This window comes from Labrus mixtus, chromosome 22 (assembly GCF_963584025.1).
Source record: "Labrus mixtus chromosome 22, fLabMix1.1, whole genome shotgun sequence".
NCBI lineage: Eukaryota > Metazoa > Chordata > Actinopteri > Labriformes > Labridae > Labrus > Labrus mixtus.
The window spans coordinates 6246633-6267900 of NC_083633.1; the positions used below are offsets into that span (position 1 = coordinate 6246633).

The window sequence follows — 21268 nt, forward strand, 5'->3', positions numbered from 1 at the left end:
TAACAGGGGGCAACTTGAACACACACACACACACACACACACACACACATGCACACTCTCTCACTCAAACGCACTCAAATAGCAGCTTAGCAGGCGAGAAGGTAATATATCAGGAACAAGCATTCACAGGCGGGCAAACACACTTTTCTTGATATCTCTTTGTTACGTAACGTTCTGCCTGTTTTGGCTTCAATAAGCTCTCGGTGTGAGAGCCACATGAAGAAGGTGGCCATTTTTGATTGAGAGCTGCCAGAACAAATGGACAAGCATATCAATCTTTTTCAGAAAGACACAGTTATTCGCTCACAGCAGAAAAATTAAATATAAGTTTTAGGGTTATCAAAAACTACAGGTAGGCTGCAGTATTAGGCTCTGTGTACACCTAGCTTTTTTTTCTGAGGACCAGGGTTTTTTTCAGTTGTTTCAGTGTGTAGAGAGGGATTGCAGCAGAAAGTGACTGACTGGAGAAAAAGCGCTGCGCCCATCGTCTTTTTTCCAAGCGCTCCGCCTTTTTGTGCGGCCACTCCGAGCACTCCAATTGAGAAAAATGTGTCAGAAAGGCGCTGTTGACGCTTCTTCGCTCTGTTCCAAATGTATAACATTCCCTGTAGTTTTGCCGCCTATGGATCTGTTGTCATTCAAGGAAGACGGACATGCAGCGCTTTTCTTCTCAGAGCACAAACGCTTCATGCAGTCAGTGGATACGGGGCCGTAGAGGTCAGAGGTCATCATAACCTATTTTTCATTCACGTTTAAAGAGGACATATTATCCTCCTTCTCCACCTTTTCAAACAGTCCCCTGTGGTCTAAATGAAACATCTGTGCTGTGCTTTGGTCAAAATATAACATGAATCAAGCACCGGAGGAGCGACCCTGTAAAAACCAGCTCTCTCAGAACGCTCTGGTTTTGGTGTGTGTGTCTCTTTAAATGTAATGAGCCCACCCTGAGTTTTTCCCAGTAGACATCACTCCTCTGTAGCGAGAATAAAAATGGCAGACCTGCGCAAAGTTTTGCACTAGGCTGGGGATGGAGTCCATGGGTGGAGATACCAGGGGAGGGAAGGGTATTTTTTTTTTTTTTACCAGAATCCCACTGTGACATCACAAGGAGAGCACATTTGAAACGGAGCATTTTTCTGTGTTGTAAGACTTATGCAGACCACAAACAAAGGACTGGATGGATTTATTTCACATTTTGTGGGTCAGTAGACACTCAGGTTACTCAAATATATGTTCAGAAGCACTGTCAAAGTGGATTTTTCATAATATATCCCCTTTAAATAACTCACTCAGCCATTTAAAGAACAGTTCATAAATTTTGGAATTTTATATTTTTCATCCAGCAGCTGTTCAGCTCAGCTCAGTACACAGCTTAAAACTACTATTATGTATTAAAGCTTCTGGAAATTTGACTTTGATTATTATAAAAAAAACATGTGATACCCACATTTAATGTATCAATAAGCATCAACAGAAATATTTTTTTTACCATTCCTCAGGACTGTGTGGGCGTGGCAGCTCATATATTGATTGACATATGTAAACGATTTTCCCTTTGTGTTTAGCTCCTGCTCTCTCTAGCTTCATGTTGAACATACAGATATCCCATTTCACATAACGTCCAACAAATTCCATATCACCAAAGCTTCTAGAAGTCGATATAAGTGTAGATTTTTTCAATGATCCAATAACGCTGAAACTGCGACATGAAAAACATTGATTGTATAGCTTTCTTGTCAGCTCGTGCAAATCTCAACAAGTCCTGACAACTTTACCTCCTAATTAATATAATTCATGCTCAACTTGTATTTCATGTGTGTCAGACAAGCACCCGAAGGCAGCATGGTGTTAATTTTGGAAGTCGACATGTGGAAACACAGCAGCACAGTCTCCCAGCGCAGGGTTTAAAAGGTTGGATGAACTAAAGAAAGCTGGCGGGAGCAGAAAGATAAACCCACAGAACAAATGTGACAGACTTCTGGTCTGTCTGATGCACATCAGAGTGGAGCTTTATGACCTTTTTGTTCGGGTTCAGCTGAACTCTGGCTGTCGCTCTGCCCACAGGGAGAGCACAGGGCTGTAATATTTGCTTACTGGGTTTCCTTGCCAACTAGAATGGAAATTTGATTTCTCATAAAGGCTTGTGAGACTCATGTGTAGTGTATTGATTAACATCATTTCCCTTTGGCTACCAATTTTCCAGCAATATAACTGTTTACTTTTCCCTTCTCCAGCTGTTTGCCCCCAGCTCTGGGTTCTTCATTCTGACTGCTGGTTTTGATTTTTCGACACTATACATTGCCTGATATCTAGTGATGTAAAAACATCTGTAATGGGAGACTCTCTTCTTCTTTTTTTGGGAGGAAATAGATGATAGCTCTGATGTCACTCTCATGTCTGTTGGATGAATTAAAGGCTACAACCAGGAGCCAGTTAACTTCACTCACCAAAAGTCTAGCCATAGGGGAAATATCTAGCCATGCTATGCTAAAGCTAACAAAATTTCAGAAGAGCACGGCATGTTAGGAATGAGTGGAGCCAATTTTGACCACTGATGGTCTCTTCTTACTGTATTTACGGCAAACGGCACCCACTACTCGCTACTAGTGTACCATCTAGTACACTGAAAAGAGAATTTGACATTTTGTAGTGCTGTCTGACTCTGAACTACTTGTGAGAATAAATGTACTCATGGTATCCCAGAATGCATTGTGAAAAGTAGTGTGCAACCAATGGCCACCAACCAAGCAATCTATCCCATCATTCATTGTAAAGGAAAAGTGTAGACAGACGAGGGGAATGCAACAAGCATGTCACAGAAATGACGTCATTATCGTAGGCATGCTTGTTGTTGGACAGAGGATTGTTGTTGTGCCGATATGTTCACGATACAGATCTCTACAGTGAACTCCAAAGGTAGGAAGTAGTGAATGAGTATGTGATTTCAGGACAGAGTCTGTACATTAGGCGTACGATGGCTTGCAATCATAGACGACCGTGTACAACATGGACGTAGTCTCTGTGATGTCGCCCATTGCTTTCTGAAGCGGAATTTTGAAGCCCTACAATGGAATGGCCTCAAAATAACTTTTATTGCACCTTTATTGCAGAGATAGGACAGTGGATAGGGTTGGACATCTGGAACAGAGAGAGTGGGATATGACATGTGGGAAAGGAGCCACAGGTCGGATTCGAACCCGGGCCGCGCGCTTCGAGGACTAAAGCTTCTGTACCAAGTATTGCGCTTTTTAATCAGACATAAATTTGTCAGGTAACTTTGGAGAATATTTGAAACCTCGTTACAATTTTCCATGCACGTTTCTCCATGTTTACGCTGATGTTTTTGTTTTTTAAAAGGTTAAATGGCTAAAACAAGGCTTTGCTGCACAGGTTACTTATCAAGTGAAGAACAGCCTTTAAGCCAAGAAAAAAAGATAAAATCTTGTGCACTGATTGCCTAGCAGTTTGGTTGCGTCCCATGTACAGAGGCTGTAGTCCTCCAAGCGGGCGACCCGGGTTCAAGTCTGACCTGCGGCTCCTTTCCCGCATGTCATTTCCCACTGACTCTCTGAAGAGTAGTAGTGCCTGCTGTGGGTTTTAAAAGCCTCTGTTGATATCCAGAACATTACGACAGCTGTTGTTTTTTTGTGTGTTTCAGAGCCCTTCATGAGGAACGGCCGCCCCCCCACCTCCCACAGCATGCACTCCTTCCTGCACCAGTACACTGGCTCCTTCAAGAAGCCGCCCCTCCGACGACCACACAGCGTCATCGGTGGCTCCCTCGGGTCCTTCATGGCAATGCCACGCAACGGCAGTCGCCTGGGTGAGACATACACACATGTTCACACACACACAAAAGGAAGGAAGTGAGTAGCGGGAGAGCAGATGGCATTCAGGAACAAACAGGAAACGTGTCACGGTCTTGATATTTCCATTCTGCTCCTTACATTCACAAACACTTTTGGGCAGAGGCACCGGGTATCTTTGCTGTGAGGCAGCTCCTCTCCTCGCCCTCAGCTGAGCTGTTTTCACACACCCAGCTGGATGGGGGATTCAGTGAAACATGACGCAGTGTCTTGTGTGAACTGATTCATCATACTCGTTCTGAGTCTCACCCCAAGGGTTTGAATGAAAGTTGATGCCGGGATGATTCAAAGCTGCAGCAGATATGAAACTGGGGGGTCGGGACAGTCCGGAGGGGTGATGAGATGATTCAGGGGACAATATGAGACACAGGAACAGAGTGTTGTGTTTATGAACATGCACTAGCTTGAAGGCTTTTTGAGCATGTAGCCAAGCAAGTTTTCAGGATGTGACAGGATGGGGTCACAGTTACATTTACAGTTAATGAAATGTGAAAGTGCAGCAACTTACTTATCAAAAAGCAAGTCTTTCTTTTCTTCCTTCAAGGAAGACATGCCATACATTAAAATTAAAAGGCAGGGTTTGTCATTTTCACCAGATACACTTTTCATGATTTTGGTTAAAATTGTCTTTCGGTAGCGTGATAATAACTTTCATGAAGATACAGAAATTATCTGATGTACATTTTGATTTTACAGTTTGAGACGTGTCCCGTCTGTTATCATTGAGGAGGCGGGGTTTATGACCTAGACTGCAGCCGGTCAGCAGGGGGAGCTCTAAATATTATGGCTTCACTCCTAGGCAGCTGTTGCTCTGTTCATACTTTATATACAGTCTATGGTTAAACGTTAGACATAACACACCCAGTAATCACAACTGAAACAGAAAAAATTATATAACTGGAAGTTTGACTTACTTCTTCTGTTGACGGGTTCAATTGTAAAAAAATGCATTTCTTTATGTTATCTTTTACAAAAGTCTTACAAAAAATAGTGAATGCTCTCTCAGTACACACTTAATTTACCTTTCTGTGTTATGTGACTTTACAAATGATATTGTTGTCATCTTCTAGATGGATTGACAAAAAAAGTGTAGTTCATACATTTATGGTTTAAATATGATGAATCCCAATGACCTCTGACCTTTCCAGTGGAGGCCCCAGGAGATTAACATTTGTGTTTGGAGTAAAAGGTTTCTGAGGCTTTTTCATGGATTGCCATGAATTTAAATCAGACATTTATGCCCTCTTCAGAATGAAATGTAATGACTCATCAAGCCAAAATTTTATTTTGTCTAGTACTTTGGTTTATGACCGTTTACCAGAAAAAAACAAGGATAACCAAGTTCCACATTATGCTTTTAGTTCTGGTTGAGAAATGTTAGCATGCGTTGAGGCTACTAAGATTATTACATATTCGCTTAAGACTCTCGTTATCATTGTCAAATTGTAGCACTTTCTGAGTGTTTGGTAAGTGTTTTCATGTACGAGTTCTTACACAGATTCATTCCTTTTCACATTCACAGCCTTCATGAGCAGTTACATAGCCTTGCACTAGACGAACACTGAATGACTGAATGTTTCCCCTCATTGCCAAGCAGGAATCAGACGCATCTTTAAAAACAGACTGTAGACAGTTTGCACATATGTACTCCTGAAAATATCTAGATCATTTCAGGAGTACTGCTCCTAAAATTCTCCTGAGCTGGTCGTTCACATATGCACCTCACAGCAGCAGGGGACTGTATCCCTGTAGGATGGGAGGGGGGTAGGGGGGTGGGGGGGTGTGGATTTACTGAGGCATGACATGATGTAAAAAAAAGTGTCTGACGAGCAAGAGTTCACTAGAAGAGGCTATAATGGAAATACCTGCCTTTATGTCGATACTAAGTGTAATTCAACTGAATAACAATGTAAACAACAGAGTGGAGAAGATCATACGGTACTTCTGATCAGAAAACATAATGTAGCAGTTTAATCACATGCACATGAGATCGTAGTGGTCGGGTGCATACAGTCTATGCACCGTGTATCGGTGTCAGTATATAAATGTCACCACCCTCTTCCACTGGCTCGAGGTGAATTCTCCGGATAATATTCTTCTGCGTTCTCACATCAGCTCACACTGACTTTTTGCAGCAAAAATACTAGCTGACTGACAGGAGAAACTCCGGATAAGGTCCAAGTGAAAATTTGTCTGTTTGCGCTCCCACATGCTGCTCCTCAGGTCAATTTTCTGCAAGTGCATTAACCAAGTTTTCCAATTAAGACAATCTTTGGAATGAATTGATGTTTCTCATTTCAATGTAGCATGTAGCAATGAGCCACAGCTCAGTTAGGTGGATGTAACACCAGAGTAACTATTGAGCCTCACTTTGGACCTTGGCCTAGATAGAGGGACTTGGATCTAAAAACAGGACATTTAAGTAGGACATTGATGTCCCACATACTGCTGCTGCTCTTATGTGTGCTTATTAGGAAAGACAGTACAGAGTCGGATAAGTAGAAAGAGAGGTTGATCAAAAGGTCTCAACACAAGAGGGGGAAAAGAGTGATAGGAGAGGAGAGAGATGCAAAAAAAAAATGGGTTGAGGATAAAATATGTCAAGGTTCTTTTAGAAAGTGGAAGAAGAGAGTCAAAAAAAAGAAGATAAATGTAAAGCAAAAACCGCGTGGGAAGTTTACAAAAAAACCTTAAGGGTGTTTTGAAGAGAAGAAATCAAGTTAGCTGAGGTAGTGGAAGTGAAAATATTGTTGTGTGGGAAAGACTTTGGGGATTTTTTAGAGTGTGAGGAAAGATATGAAATACCAGGAGATAATGGAGAAGTATGTGAAAGTAAAAGGAGGTTGAACGGGGGGGGAAAGTGGGACAGATGAGATCATTTGGAGGCTTCGGAGAGGAGGCACACGAGTTAGAAAAATGCAGGTAGTGAAGGAATGTGTTGAAGCAACAGAGGGAGTGTGCCTGTGAAAACCTTGCAAGAAGAGAGAAAAACAAGATTGAAGCAAAGCAGGAACATGAAGAGTGAAAATGAGAGTCAGAGGAGCTGACGAGGTTTTTTTGAAGTTAGGCAAGAAACATGTTAATGAGCCAGAAGTGACGGGGAAAGGGAACAGAGATCATTTAGAAATCTTCAAAGAGGAAAGTTGACGGGGAGAAAAGTGGGGGGAAGAGGGAAGTGTTTGCAGGATGTTTATGAAGAATGTGTAAGTAGGTTAGGAGCAGATGAGGAGGTTTCACTTCTAGGGAAGACAGATAGGAAGAGGAAGAACTTTCTAAACTGTGTCAAAGTCGGGATTTAGTCCTATTGTTTGTCAAAGCATTCGTAGAAACATTTCCCTGTGCACATTCTTTTCATTCATCAAACATGCTCACTCACATCTTTATTCACTAAAACATGATACATCTTTTTATGTTCTACATCTGACTGCTAGTGTGTACATATGGGCTTGTTTGCAAGCAGAAACACCCCCCAGATGGCATGCAGTGTCAACATTTAAATGAAAGGCTAAGCAGCTTTAAAAGTCACATACTCTATTATGCAAAATAGACTTTACCATGTTTTTAAAACATTTAAATGTGTCCCTAGTCTAACTACAAACCACCAAGTTATGAGAAAAGTCCATCCTCTCTATCTTTTCAGAAAATGTGTGCTCAAACAGGCCGTTCAGAGATTTTCCCTTCATGACATCACAAAGCGCAGTAACCCCTCCCCCAGGTGGGTGACACTCCCGCAGATAGGTGTTTGTTCTGCCCTCTGAGTCTGCTTTTCCACCATAAATTAAAGGGCATAATGTGAAAGAAACCAAGCCACACATGCCCTTCTAAAGGGGCGTGGTCAAAACAGCTCATTTACATTTAAAGGTACAGACACAGAAACAGCCTGTTCTGAGCAGGGCTGAAATAGAGGGGTTTATAGACATGATCAAATACAGGATCAGAGTGGATTTAGAACAAGAAACTTCATAGACATGTTTTGGGGAGCTCTGAGACTTATTTAAACTTGTTGAAAAGGAGGAGAATATGTGACCTTTAATGTTCTTGTTTTGGACAAAAGATAAAGATATAAAAAAAACAAAGTTGCAGGCATTAAAGGTAAAATTTAAATTCTCTACCTTTTTAGTTTTGGTTACTGATATAAAAAGCGAGGGCTGTAAATGACAACTTCTTTGTAAGAAAAATCCCAGGAGAGTCACTGAGGTATCTATCAACATTTCAGCCAAATTACACATTTAGTTCTAATAAAGAAGTCCTTTAATTATTTTCATTGTAGTTGCTCAGGATTGGAGTTGACATCTGCCGTTCCTCATGTCTTTGTACGATACGATACATTTCTTGTCGGGCTATTACTACTTCGCAAAAATTAAAGTATTTCTGCAAGATGGAAAAATGCCAGACATGCCAATCACCTTGTTCTGTAAATCCATTTTTGATGAACAACTGCAGTTATCTCTGTCACATATACATCAAATACATTGTTCTCCCTGTGATTGGTTCACAATAGAAAACATGAGCTTTGCCTCAGCAGTACCATGATACAGCTCTGATGCAGCAGCAGGACCCAGGACAATAAACAGTCAGGCTGATGTCGATGAAATCATATTAAAACATCGTAATGATGGATCACACATGCAGGATATCCAAAGGAGCCCACATGTGGAGACCTTGAACCTTGCATACTGTTGGGAAACTGCTCCTCTAACAAAGAAACTATATCGAGTGGGAAAAACAGAATGTAAACATGACCAAACAAACCATTTTTGGTATCAAAGATCATCTCTAGGGTTATGCCTTAAAGGTCCAATCTGTAAGATATTTACTGAATTAAATGACTTTATCATCAGACATTAATGAATGAAGTGTTGAATGTTGAAGTGCTGGCTTCTCTGACAACGCAGCAGCCAGTATGTCTAAGTTTAGATTCCGGTGCAGAATGTTTTTTTTTGTTTTGACCAGAAGTTTTAAGCCCCTCCCCCCCACCAAGATTTTCACTCCTCACCCCTCAGTTTTCCAGGCAAATGGTAAACCAACAGGTGTTGCAGCAATGGAAACTTTCTGTTTTTGTTGTAAATGCAACAAGTTTCACTTTCTATCAGTCACAGTGTTTCCAGATGTACGCTAACTATCGTATTTGTACCATCATTTTGCCCTCTGTACGATGTAAGATCAATAATTGCAGATAAGGCCAAATTTGTTTGTTTGTGATTGAGAGCAAACAATCACGTCAGCATGGCTAAGACAGCCATCACATCAGCACCGTTCAGTACCTGACCAGCACGCCCGCCGCTCCGCTGCCAGACTCTACCTGCCAATCAAGTCATCACCTGATGCCCTGCTCAAACCTGTGGTTCCTAACGCCAGACAGACTGTTGGAAGACGCACATCCCAACAAATTAAGATGCTACTAGCTCGGCTACACAGCGGCTGGAGACGGAGCAGTTTGCAAAAAATCTACAGTTTAATAGTTAGTTTGTTAGTTTATTTACATTAATGTGGTGTGCAGTTCAGTGTGGACCCATCTCTTTGTTTTTTTATATGTACGATAGTTTTAAGTAAAATAAAATAGTTTTAAAGCTGCAGTACGATACTGCTTTATTTTCCATCTGGCAACACTGATCAGTCATTTTGTGGGTTTACATGGTAAGAGGTGGTCCTGAATGTGACTTCAGCTTGTATAGAGCTTTTTCTAGTCCATCCTCTTTTATTTTGGTAAATCTCCGTACATCCCTCGTCTTTTCTTTTCTTCATCTTTTTAAATTACATCTTTTTGACTCCTACTAAACGTTGAATATCAGCCTACAACTTAAGTGTTATCTCTTCTGTTGCACTCACAAAGCTGCTGTACATGTCATGTAGTTTAGTGTTTCCAAAACAGAAGTTCAAAGATGCCGCAGGAGAAACCGAGCTTCAGCCGCCTGTGAAAACAAAGAGTGACATACGGAGTGGCACACAGAGTGTCAACCCCAAAGGAAACATTTTACATCAAGGTGGATTAGCATTTCCTTTAATCTTGGGAGACTTCAGGCTTTTATCCTGAGGAGCAGAGACACATTGGCTTTTAAACGTTTTCCTTTGGGTTATTGCCCCACCACAGAGTATCGTGATGTCTAATTGAAGGTGCATGAATAGAGTCAAATGGTGCACACCTACATTCATTATCTCCTCGAATCTAGACTTTATAATTACAACCATCTTTGGCATATTCTGCAGAGAAATATTCTCCATCAACAGAGACCTTACAGAGATTTCTCTTGTCTTCATTTCTCCACTCTGTGCTTTCACATTTGATGACAGACTGCGTGTTTGGAGGCGCTTACACGCTGATCACAGAGAGCCCTCCACCATGGCTTCTCATTAACTGAGTGAGGAGCGAGGAGTGGGGGGGGGGGGGGGGGGGCTGCATGTGGTTTGTGCATCAGTGTGTTTGCTCCTGCTGTGTTATGGTAGTTGTGGTAGTTTTTACTGCCCTGGAGGGAAGTGGTGCATGTTGGAGTGTTTAATTTTTGGCCTCCGAGGTTACAAGGGTGTGAGAGGAGATGAGAGACGGCGGTATAAATGAGAAAGAGAGACATTGAAAAGTTGGTTTGGGATTAAAGATGTGCACTTTATAACATCTTCACTTGTACATGTGCAGCTTTAGAGCCATTATGGAGTCAACAATGTCATTACTGATCTTAAAATGTGATGACGCATTCCCAAATTAATCCATTTTAGTTGAAATCGTACTAATTAGTATCCTCTATTTTTACCATAACTTAGCATTTTTACCACCTGTCATGCTTCCCATTAGGGCCCGACCAATATGGAATATTTGGGTCTGATACCGATATCGGAGAGAAAAAATCTGATACCGATAAATTGACCGATATCTTTGTTAGACCTTTCTCCGATCTGTAGCGATAAATATAAAGATATAGATCTACATTTAATGTGTTTGTCCCTTTTAAATGTCGTTATCAAACACTTGTGGAAATGATTAATTATGAAGACAAGATGGTCACTCCACTGGAGAGTAGCTGCGCATGTATGTGCATCACCGCTTGACACTCTGGAGAGTGATGATGCTCGTTGTAATCCATATAGCGCCCTCTGCTGGTGAAAGAGAACTAGTAGTGTAAAACAATGAAACTCAAAGGAAATGCTATTTGACTGGTGAATAAATCCAGTAACATCAGCACATATCTGCACTATAAGTAGCTGATACCGATAGTCACTTGATATGCTAATATTATCAGCTGGCTGATTAATCGGTCGGGCTCTACTTCCCATTACAACTAAATTATAAGTAAAATAAATAATTCCCTGATGACTCAGACTTTTAACAGCAGAACTTTTCAAATCAGCGAAACCACAACAGGACATCGCAAACCTGTGTGAGGAGGGACCAGCTTTGCTTGAATGTATTCACTTTGAGGAAAGTGTTTTTTTTTTTTTGGTAGCAGATTCAGAGAATACACCGAGACACGGAGCCTGTGATTGGCTTTGTGTCTTTCTCCCTGATGGATACGTCTTCCTGTGTACTCCTGTCTGTGGGGGCCGCCCCCACTTTGTCAAAGTTAAATTTAAATCTGTTTCACTCAGAAATACATCAGCAACAACACTGATACTAGATAGTCTAGAGCTGCGGATGTCGTCCTGACTTTATTGTTCACATATGAGGATGTTGCTGTATCACCTTGGAAAGGGAACAAAAACAGTTTTATAAATACTTGATATGAACACTGGACCAGCTGTGATTTCAATCAACGAGACGCCTCTATGTGACCCGTCTACTGGGATTTTGTTCCAACAAAATGCCTTTCAGCACATTTATGCGTCTTCCATTGTGCTTTGTTATTTTCATTCTCTTAGATATTGTGCACGAGAATCTGAAGATGGGCTCGGACGGGGAGAGCGACCAGGCATCGGGGACGTCTTCAGACGAGGTGCAATCTCCGACGGGCGTCTGTCTGAGAAACCGCATCCACCGGCGGATCTCTATGGAGGTGAGACACACTAACAAGCACACACTACTCACACAATATCAGCAAGAATGGCTTACACAGCAAGTCCATCCTCAATTGTCTCTACTCCGCTCTTCATCTCCTCCTCTCCTCCTCTCCTCCTCTCTGGGCCTCATGAGATCTGATTCAGGAGGGGGGTTTGTAGGGGGGATTGTTCGTCTTCTAATGGGCTCTGGGTGTCTGGGTGTCGTGATACTAGCAGCAGCCCTGCTCCCTGAGGAGCACCGATGGGGCTGGTAAGGAGAAGCAGAGTGATAATTTGTGCAGTAACCGCCGTGGTTCTCAACATGTCAGCGGTCTCAAAGCATGCTGGGATAGAGTTCTGCTTTGTTGCTCTTGCTAGGATGAATATAATGAAGTTAAAATGAACACTAGTATTAAACTGGCAGTCAAATACCTGCTGGAGATCAGAACACAAGCCCCGCTTTCATAACATTATAAATTAAACTGGAACTTCTCTTTCATGTTCCACAACATTTTCTGCCCTTTAAAAGAAATAACACATTTGCATACTGTTGCATCAAAATGTAATATTTTAATGCACAACTGGAAACAGGGCACAAGTTGTGAGAGAAGGCTCCAGCAGTCACTCATTTCTGCAGAAACCTTTTTTTTTTCTAACCGAAAAGCTGTTCAGTTTTTATCTACAAGAACAAGCATTTTAAATAGACACTGGATCAAAGATGTTAAATTGGCTTTGGTGGTTAGCCCACAGGCTCACTAGGCACAAACACGAGCTCAGCACATAAAATTCAAGAAGGATAAATTGGAAGAAGTCCTCATGATTATCAGGGGGGCTTCTTCTTTGCCTGCTAGTGTCAAAAGTGTTTTTTAAACTAATTTGCAGAGACAGATTTGCTGCGAGCCACTATTTAATTTCTCATACTGATACAGGGAGGGGGCAGTAGCTCAGTCTGTAGGGACCTGGGTTGGGAACTGGAGTGTTGCCGACTCAAGTCCTGGTGCAGAGAGGTGCCAGTTCACTTATTGAGCACTGCCGAGGGGGCCCTTGAGCAAGGCACCAAACCCCCCCCCCACCCCCACCCCACCCCCATCCTATGAGCGCTCCCCTCTCACTCTGACATCGCTCCATTAGTGTCCATAGGATCCTGTTTGTGCATGTGTGTGTATTTTAACATATGTGTGTGAAGCATATCTCAATAAAAGATTGTACCCTCGCTTCTTCTTCACTTCTGTTTCTCCACACAAGCCGTTATATAAGCTGAGAAAGGTGCTCAACCTCTCTTCTCCAAATAAACAATGCTAATGTTGGCCTTTTGTGTGGGTTTGCCTTACATCATACGCAGACATCCACATTAAATCATCTCCTTCTTTTAAGATGTTTAACCCTGGGGGAAGTTTTCTTCTCAAAAGGACGAGCGTCTCAGCTTGGAGGCCTTCTGCCCCCTGCTGGTAGTAGAGCGTATGTCACATCCCCCCCCCCCCCCCCCCCCCCCCCCCCCCCACCTTGACTGCATCCTTGATGTTTCAGTCTCAGCTGCTCCCTCACTCACGCTCATGCTGTGACCCCATTTTTTAAAAATGATTTTGAGTGTTTATCTTCTTTTTCAATGCTTGAAAGAAGCTCAACGATGCGATGAGCTGTTACGTGAGCTTCAGTCTGCTGCTCTTGTTGAGTTGCTTTTGATACAAATGGAGGTTTTTCATTATCCTACATTGTGTCAGAAAGGAGGTTAAGGGCACAGTGTGTGCTCGCTTTGTGACTGCTTAATGGTGGTGTGTGAATGGGATTAGTTACTTCTGATGGATGACACTACATAGCGACCACTACCATCAGTGTGTGAATGTGGAGGTGTGACATGCGGTGTAAAATCTCTTTTGAGTAGTCTGAAGACTAGAAAAGCGCTTTATAAGCTCAAGTCCATTTACCATCTACAATATGGACTCCTGGTTTATGGCTATGGGTGGTCAATTCCCCCCTCTAATGCCAGTTTTAAAAAATGTGCTTTGAGATGAGATTTAATAATAGAGCGAGAGTCAATATTACGCATGTCAGCAAAACAAAAAAATCAGTTTTAGACTGTCATTACATGATGAGTTTTTTAAGCAGCACTGAGTTACATTACATAATACCTTTCCTTTTTCAAGACACAGATTTACCTTACATAATCACAGCTTTCATATCAACTCTTTGTTGTCATAATTCTGGCATCATCTGCGAGCAGCATTGTCATTGAGGTCGGTGATGAAACGAGAGAGGACGAGCCAAACTTAAAAGCTCGGATGATATCAAAACACATGTGATGTTCTCGGTGTATTAATACCCCACTCAGCCTCGTCTCTCCACATCAGACAGCAGCATTATGTCACGTCAGCACTATCAGATGTGCTCTTATTTGATCCTAGAATAGATCCGATCAATCTTCAGCAACTGTGAGACATGATGAGCTGAGTAATATTAACAATGGCAGCCCTTGTGGCGTGAACACGGACTTGAGAATAGGAGCTGAAACATTAATAAACAGACACAATATGCTCGCCTGGTTTTTCTTGCTGTTTTGTTTTTGTTGTTGTTGGGACAATCTGATTTGTGCTCATGAAGATGTTGCTCTCCGGCCGCAGTCACACTACGACAAGCCACCTCATATTTTTTACCCTCCATAAGATGGGGATCGACCTGATCTCTGTCTCCTCTCTCTGGGAGAACGAGGAGATGAGAGCCAGTTATTTTAGACTATGCTCCAGTGTGTGTGTGTGTGTGGAGGCGGGTTGGGTGGGTGTGTGTGTGTGTGTGTGTGTGTGTGCGTGTGTGTGTGTGTGTGTGGAGGCAGGTTGGGTGGGTGTGTGTGGGCGGTATCAGTATCCTACATTGTCTTACTTAAGAAACATGCCTGACGCCTCATGTAACACATATAGCAGTACATTTCCTCCCAGCAGAAAAAGCAAAATATGGCTTATCCACCCACTCATGCAGTAAAAACAAAGAGAGTGTGTTAAAGTTTAATCTGTATGATTTGGCCTTGCAATAGAGGATTTTGCCTATTAATTCTGAGGTGAAACATGGACCAACATCACAAATGTCTGAATTGATTGCAACACATGAGAATTTATTTTATGCTTTTTCACTCCCCGTGTTTACATTCAACCCATAAGTTTGAAACCTAGGTGTAATGGCCGTGCTTTCACACCAAAAATATGCAGCAATATGAAGCTCAAGCTTGCTATCAGGTGCACGTCTGGAGAGGAAAAACAGCTTTTCAGATTGATTCATTCAAGAGAAGCAAGCTGTAAACACAGATGTTGTGAAAAACATGAAAACAGAATACGGACTTATAAACTGTGACTTATTGCTTATAGTATATACAGTACATTTTTGTATTTGTTGTTTATATATCACATACTGCAGTTATTGATATATTTTCTCATATTCATATTGTGCAGGCCTATGTGCACTAGTATTTCAAAAAGTCAGTTGAGCGGTGCTGCTAGCCTATGGTTAGTGCACCAGCCCTGTGAACAGAGGCTCAAGTCCTCCAAGTGGACTGCCTGGTTTCAAATCCGACCTGTGGCTTAGTTCTTGCATGTCATTCCCCACTGTCGCTCTCTCTCTATCTCTCTCTCTCTCTTTCCTGACTTCTGACTCTATCCACTGTCCAAATAAAATGTAAAAAAAAAGTCAGTTCAAATTCTTAATTATTCATGAATCTGTGTGTGTTTTAGGACCTCAACAAGCGCTTGTCTCTGCCTGCTGACATCCGAATTCCCGACGGTTACCTGGAGAAGCTGCAGCTCAGCAGCCCGCCCTTCGACCAGCCGCTCAGCCGACGCTCCCGCCGAGCCTCGCTGGTAAGGAGTCTGTGTTACCGTTTGTGTGTGTGTGTGTGTGTGTGTGTGTGTGTGTGTGTGTGTGTGTGTGTGTGTGTGTGTGTGTGTGTGTGTGTGTGTGTGTGTGTGTGTGTGTGTGTGTGTGTGTGTGTGTGTGTGTGTGTGTGTGTGTGTGTGTCTAAGTGTTGTGTCTGCAGTTTCTATCTTTTATTGCTTTTGTGGTGCTGTTAACGAAGACTCCCTCTGTGCAAGTTACCATGGCAACTGGCCCTGTGTGAGATTGGGATTGATTAATCTGGAGTGTTTACCTCCTGCCTTTAGTCCCATCAAATGAGATCATAACATTCAGCTGTGATGTTTGTTGCAAACTGCCACAAAGAGGTTTATGTGCAGCAGAAGCTTACCAACCGTGACACCAACGCTTTGAAACGTGTTTGTTTGTGCAAAGTGAACATTTGGTTGGATCTCTTTCTTTAAGACCAAGTGAATAAAAATCTTGCCTTTGCCCCTTGCAAATCATCCGCATACCACATCAGCTTAAACCAAACCAGCAGCTACAGTGAATAAAACCAGTAAAAATGCTGCAAAGAAGAAAATCCAAATATTAAGACAACTGCATTCTGTTCAGTCGCACTATTTAAATTATGCAGACTAAGCTGTCAGCCGATCCTGGTAGCAGTGCAGACAGACAACCATAACTGGGTCAATTTTGCACTGAACTACATTTGAAGAAAGCGAAAGATGCTTTTATGTTCTCTATGGTTTCATATCGTGTTTAATGGAGGTTGATTCATACAGACACACAGACATTATTTTCTTATAAAGTCATACTGAATCTTAAAAAACATTTTTGTCACGTCTGTGTTTTTGTATTTGACTGAGTCAAGACTCCGAAAAGGAGTATAATTTTATTTTTTTGCAAATTCCACCAACTAGGCCCAAGGGGTTGTAATGCACCTTAAGAGTCCAACTGTTTGAAATCAACAGAGCTTTTCAAGACAGGTTTTGGTTTGAGGCTCAGCTGCTGTTTTGCACCGCTCTTAAACCCTCATGCAGTATAATTGTGTATACTAATTAGAGCCCAACCGATTAATCGGCCGGCCAATAATATCGACCGATATTAGCCAGTGAATATCGGTATCGGCTGATTTTAATCACAGATATGTGCTGATATTACTAGATTCATTCACAAGTCAAATAGCATCTATATCTACCTGTAAAGATCGAAGATAGATCTGAGATATCGGCCGGTATATTGGTATCTGATTTTTTTCTATCCCTAATATCGGTTTCAGCCCCAATGTACTAATACATTATAGATAGCACTAAGACTGGCTTACATTAACAGAATATTAACAACAATACTGCACACCTGCATTTGTTTTTGGTTTATTCAAAGAAATTGAGTATCTGCAATGGGCTCTGTCCTGGAGTTGTGGGGAGAGTAAAACCACCTTTTGAGCAGATTGTGGAATTCAAAACAGGACAAAAACTTGGTTTTATTGGGGCGCAAATGGCCTAGCGGTTAGTTTTGTCCACGATGTACGGAGGCTATAGTTTTCCAAGCGGGCAGCCGGGGTTCAAGTCTGACTTGCGGCACCTTTCCGGATTTCCCTCTCTATCCACTGTCCTTTCAAAATAAAGGCTAAAGCACATAAATAAACACCTTTAAACACTTTGTCTTACTGATGATTTAATCATTCCTTTATGAGTCAGTCCTTCAGTCTAACCTTTTCCTCTGTGTTGTCTCCCCAGTCGGAGATTGGTTTCGGGAAGTTGGAGACGTACATAAAGCTGGACAAACTGGGAGAGGTGAGAATGTCCTGAAATCCCATCTGATGCTTTTAATAAAGGAGAAATCTTTCAGAACTTTAAAGTTAATTCAGTGATGTTGAACCAGAGTTGTGTGTTGTGTTCAGGGAACTTATGCCACAGTATTTAAAGGACGAAGTAAGCTGACAGACAACCTGGTGGCACTGAAGGAAATCAGGTTGGAGCACGAGGAGGGAGCGCCGTGCACCGCCATCAGAGAAGGTGAGCTGCTTTAGTCTGATAGGTTTTATATTTGTAACATTTGTGTTACATGTTATCTTCTTTGTGTGAACATCGCCCCGCCTTTGTCCCTGCAGTGTCGTTACTGAAGGACCTCAAACACGCCAACATCGTGACACTCCACGACATCGTCCACACTGACAAGAGCCTCACGCTCGTCTTCGAGTATCTGGTAAAACTCATCGCTCCGCCATGTTCACAATGAGTCAGACAATTTGCTTTTTCATTGCTGATAATTGAAAAATGAATTAGCATTTAGATGGAGTCTTTAATGATAGCATGTTACAGTGGATGTTAAAATGTTTTACACAATGTCTGTATGGGGGGAGAGAGGACACTGATGGCAGCACTGGGGGATGTTTCCACAGTGTCATTGTCTCTACTTTCTGTCTGATGATGTCATCTCTTCGTGCAGGATAAGGACCTGAAGCAGTACATGGATGACTGTGGAAACATAATGAGCATGCAGAACGTGAAGGTGACTCCCACTATTACAGATTATACAACAGTTAGCTCCGACCAAGCACTCTGATTGGACAAGAGGCATTTCATGAGTGATGACACAGGAGAACAACATCACTGGGATTTTTCACTATATGTATCACTCCGCCTAAGTGATACATATAGGAGTTCTTAAAACGTTTAATTTACACTTACAGCTAACATTGTTTTTCTTTATTTATCAATCTTAAAACCTCAGAATCACACGACAGACTCTCATTTCACTGGCTTCATGATCAAATGTATTTATTTTAACATTAACGTAAAGGATCATACTACAGAGTGGCTGCTCTTTGGTAACCATGGACACCAACAGAGTAGCAAGAGTGCTGGAGAATAGAATGTTTGGGTTGCTTAGCAACAGGCTAGTTTCAGTTAAATTGTGGAGCTAGTTGAGTTAGGCACCGAGTCGTTCTTTTCTGATTGCCAGCGTACAAACGATCGAATATAAAACATGCTGTCAAAAGCAACAGAGCGGTGTCGGTCACACAGCGGCTGTTGTCAACAGACTGTTGTCATAGAGACAGGACAGACGTGCAGTGCTTTCTTACTCAGCGCACAAACGCTTCATGCAGGTGCTACCGAGCCCGAAAGAAGCGCTAGGTGGACACGGGGCCATATTGGAGTGAAAAAATAATCTGTTGTTGATTTTTATTCTTGTATCAAAGCAATATCACACTCAAGGTCAGGTTGTTGTTCTGGAGCCCTGTGGACACAGCAGTGTTGATATTCAGTAAAACGTCACTCCCTCTCCTCTGTTATTGCTTAATTATCTCTTTATTCTGCTCTCTTTGTTTTTTATTATGACATTTTCCCTTCTTACAGATTACATTCTTATTTCTAGAACCTTGAGCTTTTATTTCCTCTTTCTATGTCAATTCAAAAGTTATGAGACTGCACAATCTTTTGGTCAATACCATGTTGCATCAGTTAATGGCTCTAGAGACTAAAAGCCTCCTTTGTGTTTGCATTACCATGTCATCTAAAGACCTGAAAATAAAACAAATTAGACAAATGTATTAACTGTTCGAGCTGATTTTTTTAAATCTGATCAGACATATTATTAATACAATCTGTTTTCATATGTTTCCCCAGATCTTCCTATTCCAGATTTTGCGAGGGTTGTCGTATTGTCACAAGAGGAAAGTTCTCCACAGGGACCTGAAGCCCCAGAATCTGCTCATCAACGAGAGAGGGGAACTCAAGCTGGCTGACTTTGGTGAGTGAAACATCAGCAGCGTCTGTAAATACTTTTGATTATTTCCATTTTCTTTACAGATTTAACACTTCTGTGCTTTCAGGTCTGGCCAGGGCAAAGTCCGTCCCGACTAAAACGTACTCCAACGAGGTGGTGACTCTCTGGTATCGGCCTCCGGACGTTCTCCTGGGGTCGTCTGAGTATTCAACTCAGATTGACATGTGGTACGAGACTCATAACCATCCTATAACTTACACTCACCAACACTGAGTTAGGATATTATTAGTCCATCAATCAATGTGCTGATATTTGTGACAGTAATGTAGCTGTACATTAAACTTTGTTTGATTTAGCATCACACATAATCCAAGTATTTATATATTATTCTGTAACTTATTTACCGGTATATTATTTGACTTTTAGAGTAGAGGTCCAGTAGATGTCTAACTTCAGCACCAGTCTTTCAAACCAAAACAAAGCTGTCCCTTCAGCACTCAGCCCCCCCGCTGGACAGGAAGGGGTTCATGAGAATGTAACATGCTTGAGCTCTAAGTGAAACATAAACAAGCTGAAGGAAGCGCGGCCTATATGAACACAGAGCTGAGAACAACAAACCCAGAGGGAGTTTGACTTCACAAGCATTACTCACCAATGTCTTTAGCATAAATATGTTTCATATCAGATTATAAATGTTGCATGAAATACCTGAAAAAAACCCAAAACCAAACTGAATATCTTGGACCCTGTGGTTGAGTAACGCAACGGTAAGCTAGCAGCTAGCGAACAGAAACACTGTCAACAGTCGCCGTCTTCTTCGGATGGTTCTCTGACATATTGAACACGTGCATTGCTCTTGATTACTTTTTATGTTAAATATTTGAAAGCACAACTGGACCCAAGTACTAGTAAACTGTTTGCAGCTCCTGAATGAAACAACTCTTCTGTTGTTGTGTGTGTGTGTGTGTGTGTGTGTGTGTGTGTGTGTGTGTGTGTGTGTGTGTGTGTGTGTGTGTGTGTGTGTGTGTGTGTGTGTGTGTGTGTGTGTGCGTGTGCGTGTGCGTGTGTGCGTCTGCAGGGGTGTCGGCTGTATATTCTACGAGATGGCTGCAGGTCGGCCGCTGTTCCCCGGCTCCACTGTGGAGGACGAGCTCCACCTCATTTTCAGGTTACTGGGTGAGTGGTTCCTGCCCGGCTCAGATCACAACAACAGCACCTCAAATGTCTTCACCAGTTTAATGGAACACGCTAAATCCTGTGTCTGTGATTGGCTGTGATTCTGTGACTTCAGGCACACCCACAGAGGAGAACTGGTCGGGAATCTCCTCCATTGAAGAGTTTAAATCCTACAACTTCCCCAAATACAAACCACAGCCCCTAATCAACCACGCTCCCAGGTACTGTCATCTGTGTAGTCTGCATGTTTGTGTTTATCTTTTTTACACCCATGGCTTTGTGTTTTTTTTTTTCTCACCTTTTGCATGTATACAGTGACAGTGTGTGTGTGTGTGGTTATTTTTTTTTTTTCAACGAGCAGGAAATCCTGTGGAACATTTCACAGGCGGCTGTCCACTTCCTTCCTCACACAAGAACCCACATTCCCATGAGCCCTCGCTGCAGCTTGACAGTAACCTGTTGCTCTTCCTTTTGTCTCCAACAGGCTGGATGGTGAAGGCATCGAGCTGCTGCTGAATTTCCTCAAAGTGAGTGTTTTCTTGTGCTACAAAACACATAATTATTACATTTTCTCAACAACATGTTGAGATGCAATTGAGTTCCAAACAGGTAAACATAGATTTTAGGTGACATGAAAAATACTTGACTGTGACCCAAGCAGGGTTTAATAATGACAGTTATTCAGTGTCGCT

At 42.0% G+C, this 21268-nt stretch overlaps 1 protein-coding gene across 1 annotated transcript in view; it reads left to right on the top strand.

The window, feature by feature from the left end:
• The window catches only part of cdk17 (cyclin dependent kinase 17), a 53137-nt gene that overhangs the window by 25118 nt on the left and 6751 nt on the right, over nt 1-21268 (top strand). Inside the window, exons 3-14 of the mRNA XM_061030220.1 lie at nt 3659-3823; nt 11715-11848; nt 15548-15673; nt 17408-17464; nt 17572-17686; nt 17782-17876; nt 18120-18182; nt 19301-19424; nt 19507-19627; nt 20479-20576; nt 20692-20797; nt 21061-21103. Coding sequence (XP_060886203.1) covers nt 3659-3823; nt 11715-11848; nt 15548-15673; nt 17408-17464; nt 17572-17686; nt 17782-17876; nt 18120-18182; nt 19301-19424; nt 19507-19627; nt 20479-20576; nt 20692-20797; nt 21061-21103 — 1247 coding nt within the window. The remainder of the gene's footprint in view (nt 1-3658; nt 3824-11714; nt 11849-15547; nt 15674-17407; nt 17465-17571; nt 17687-17781; nt 17877-18119; nt 18183-19300; nt 19425-19506; nt 19628-20478; nt 20577-20691; nt 20798-21060; nt 21104-21268) is intronic.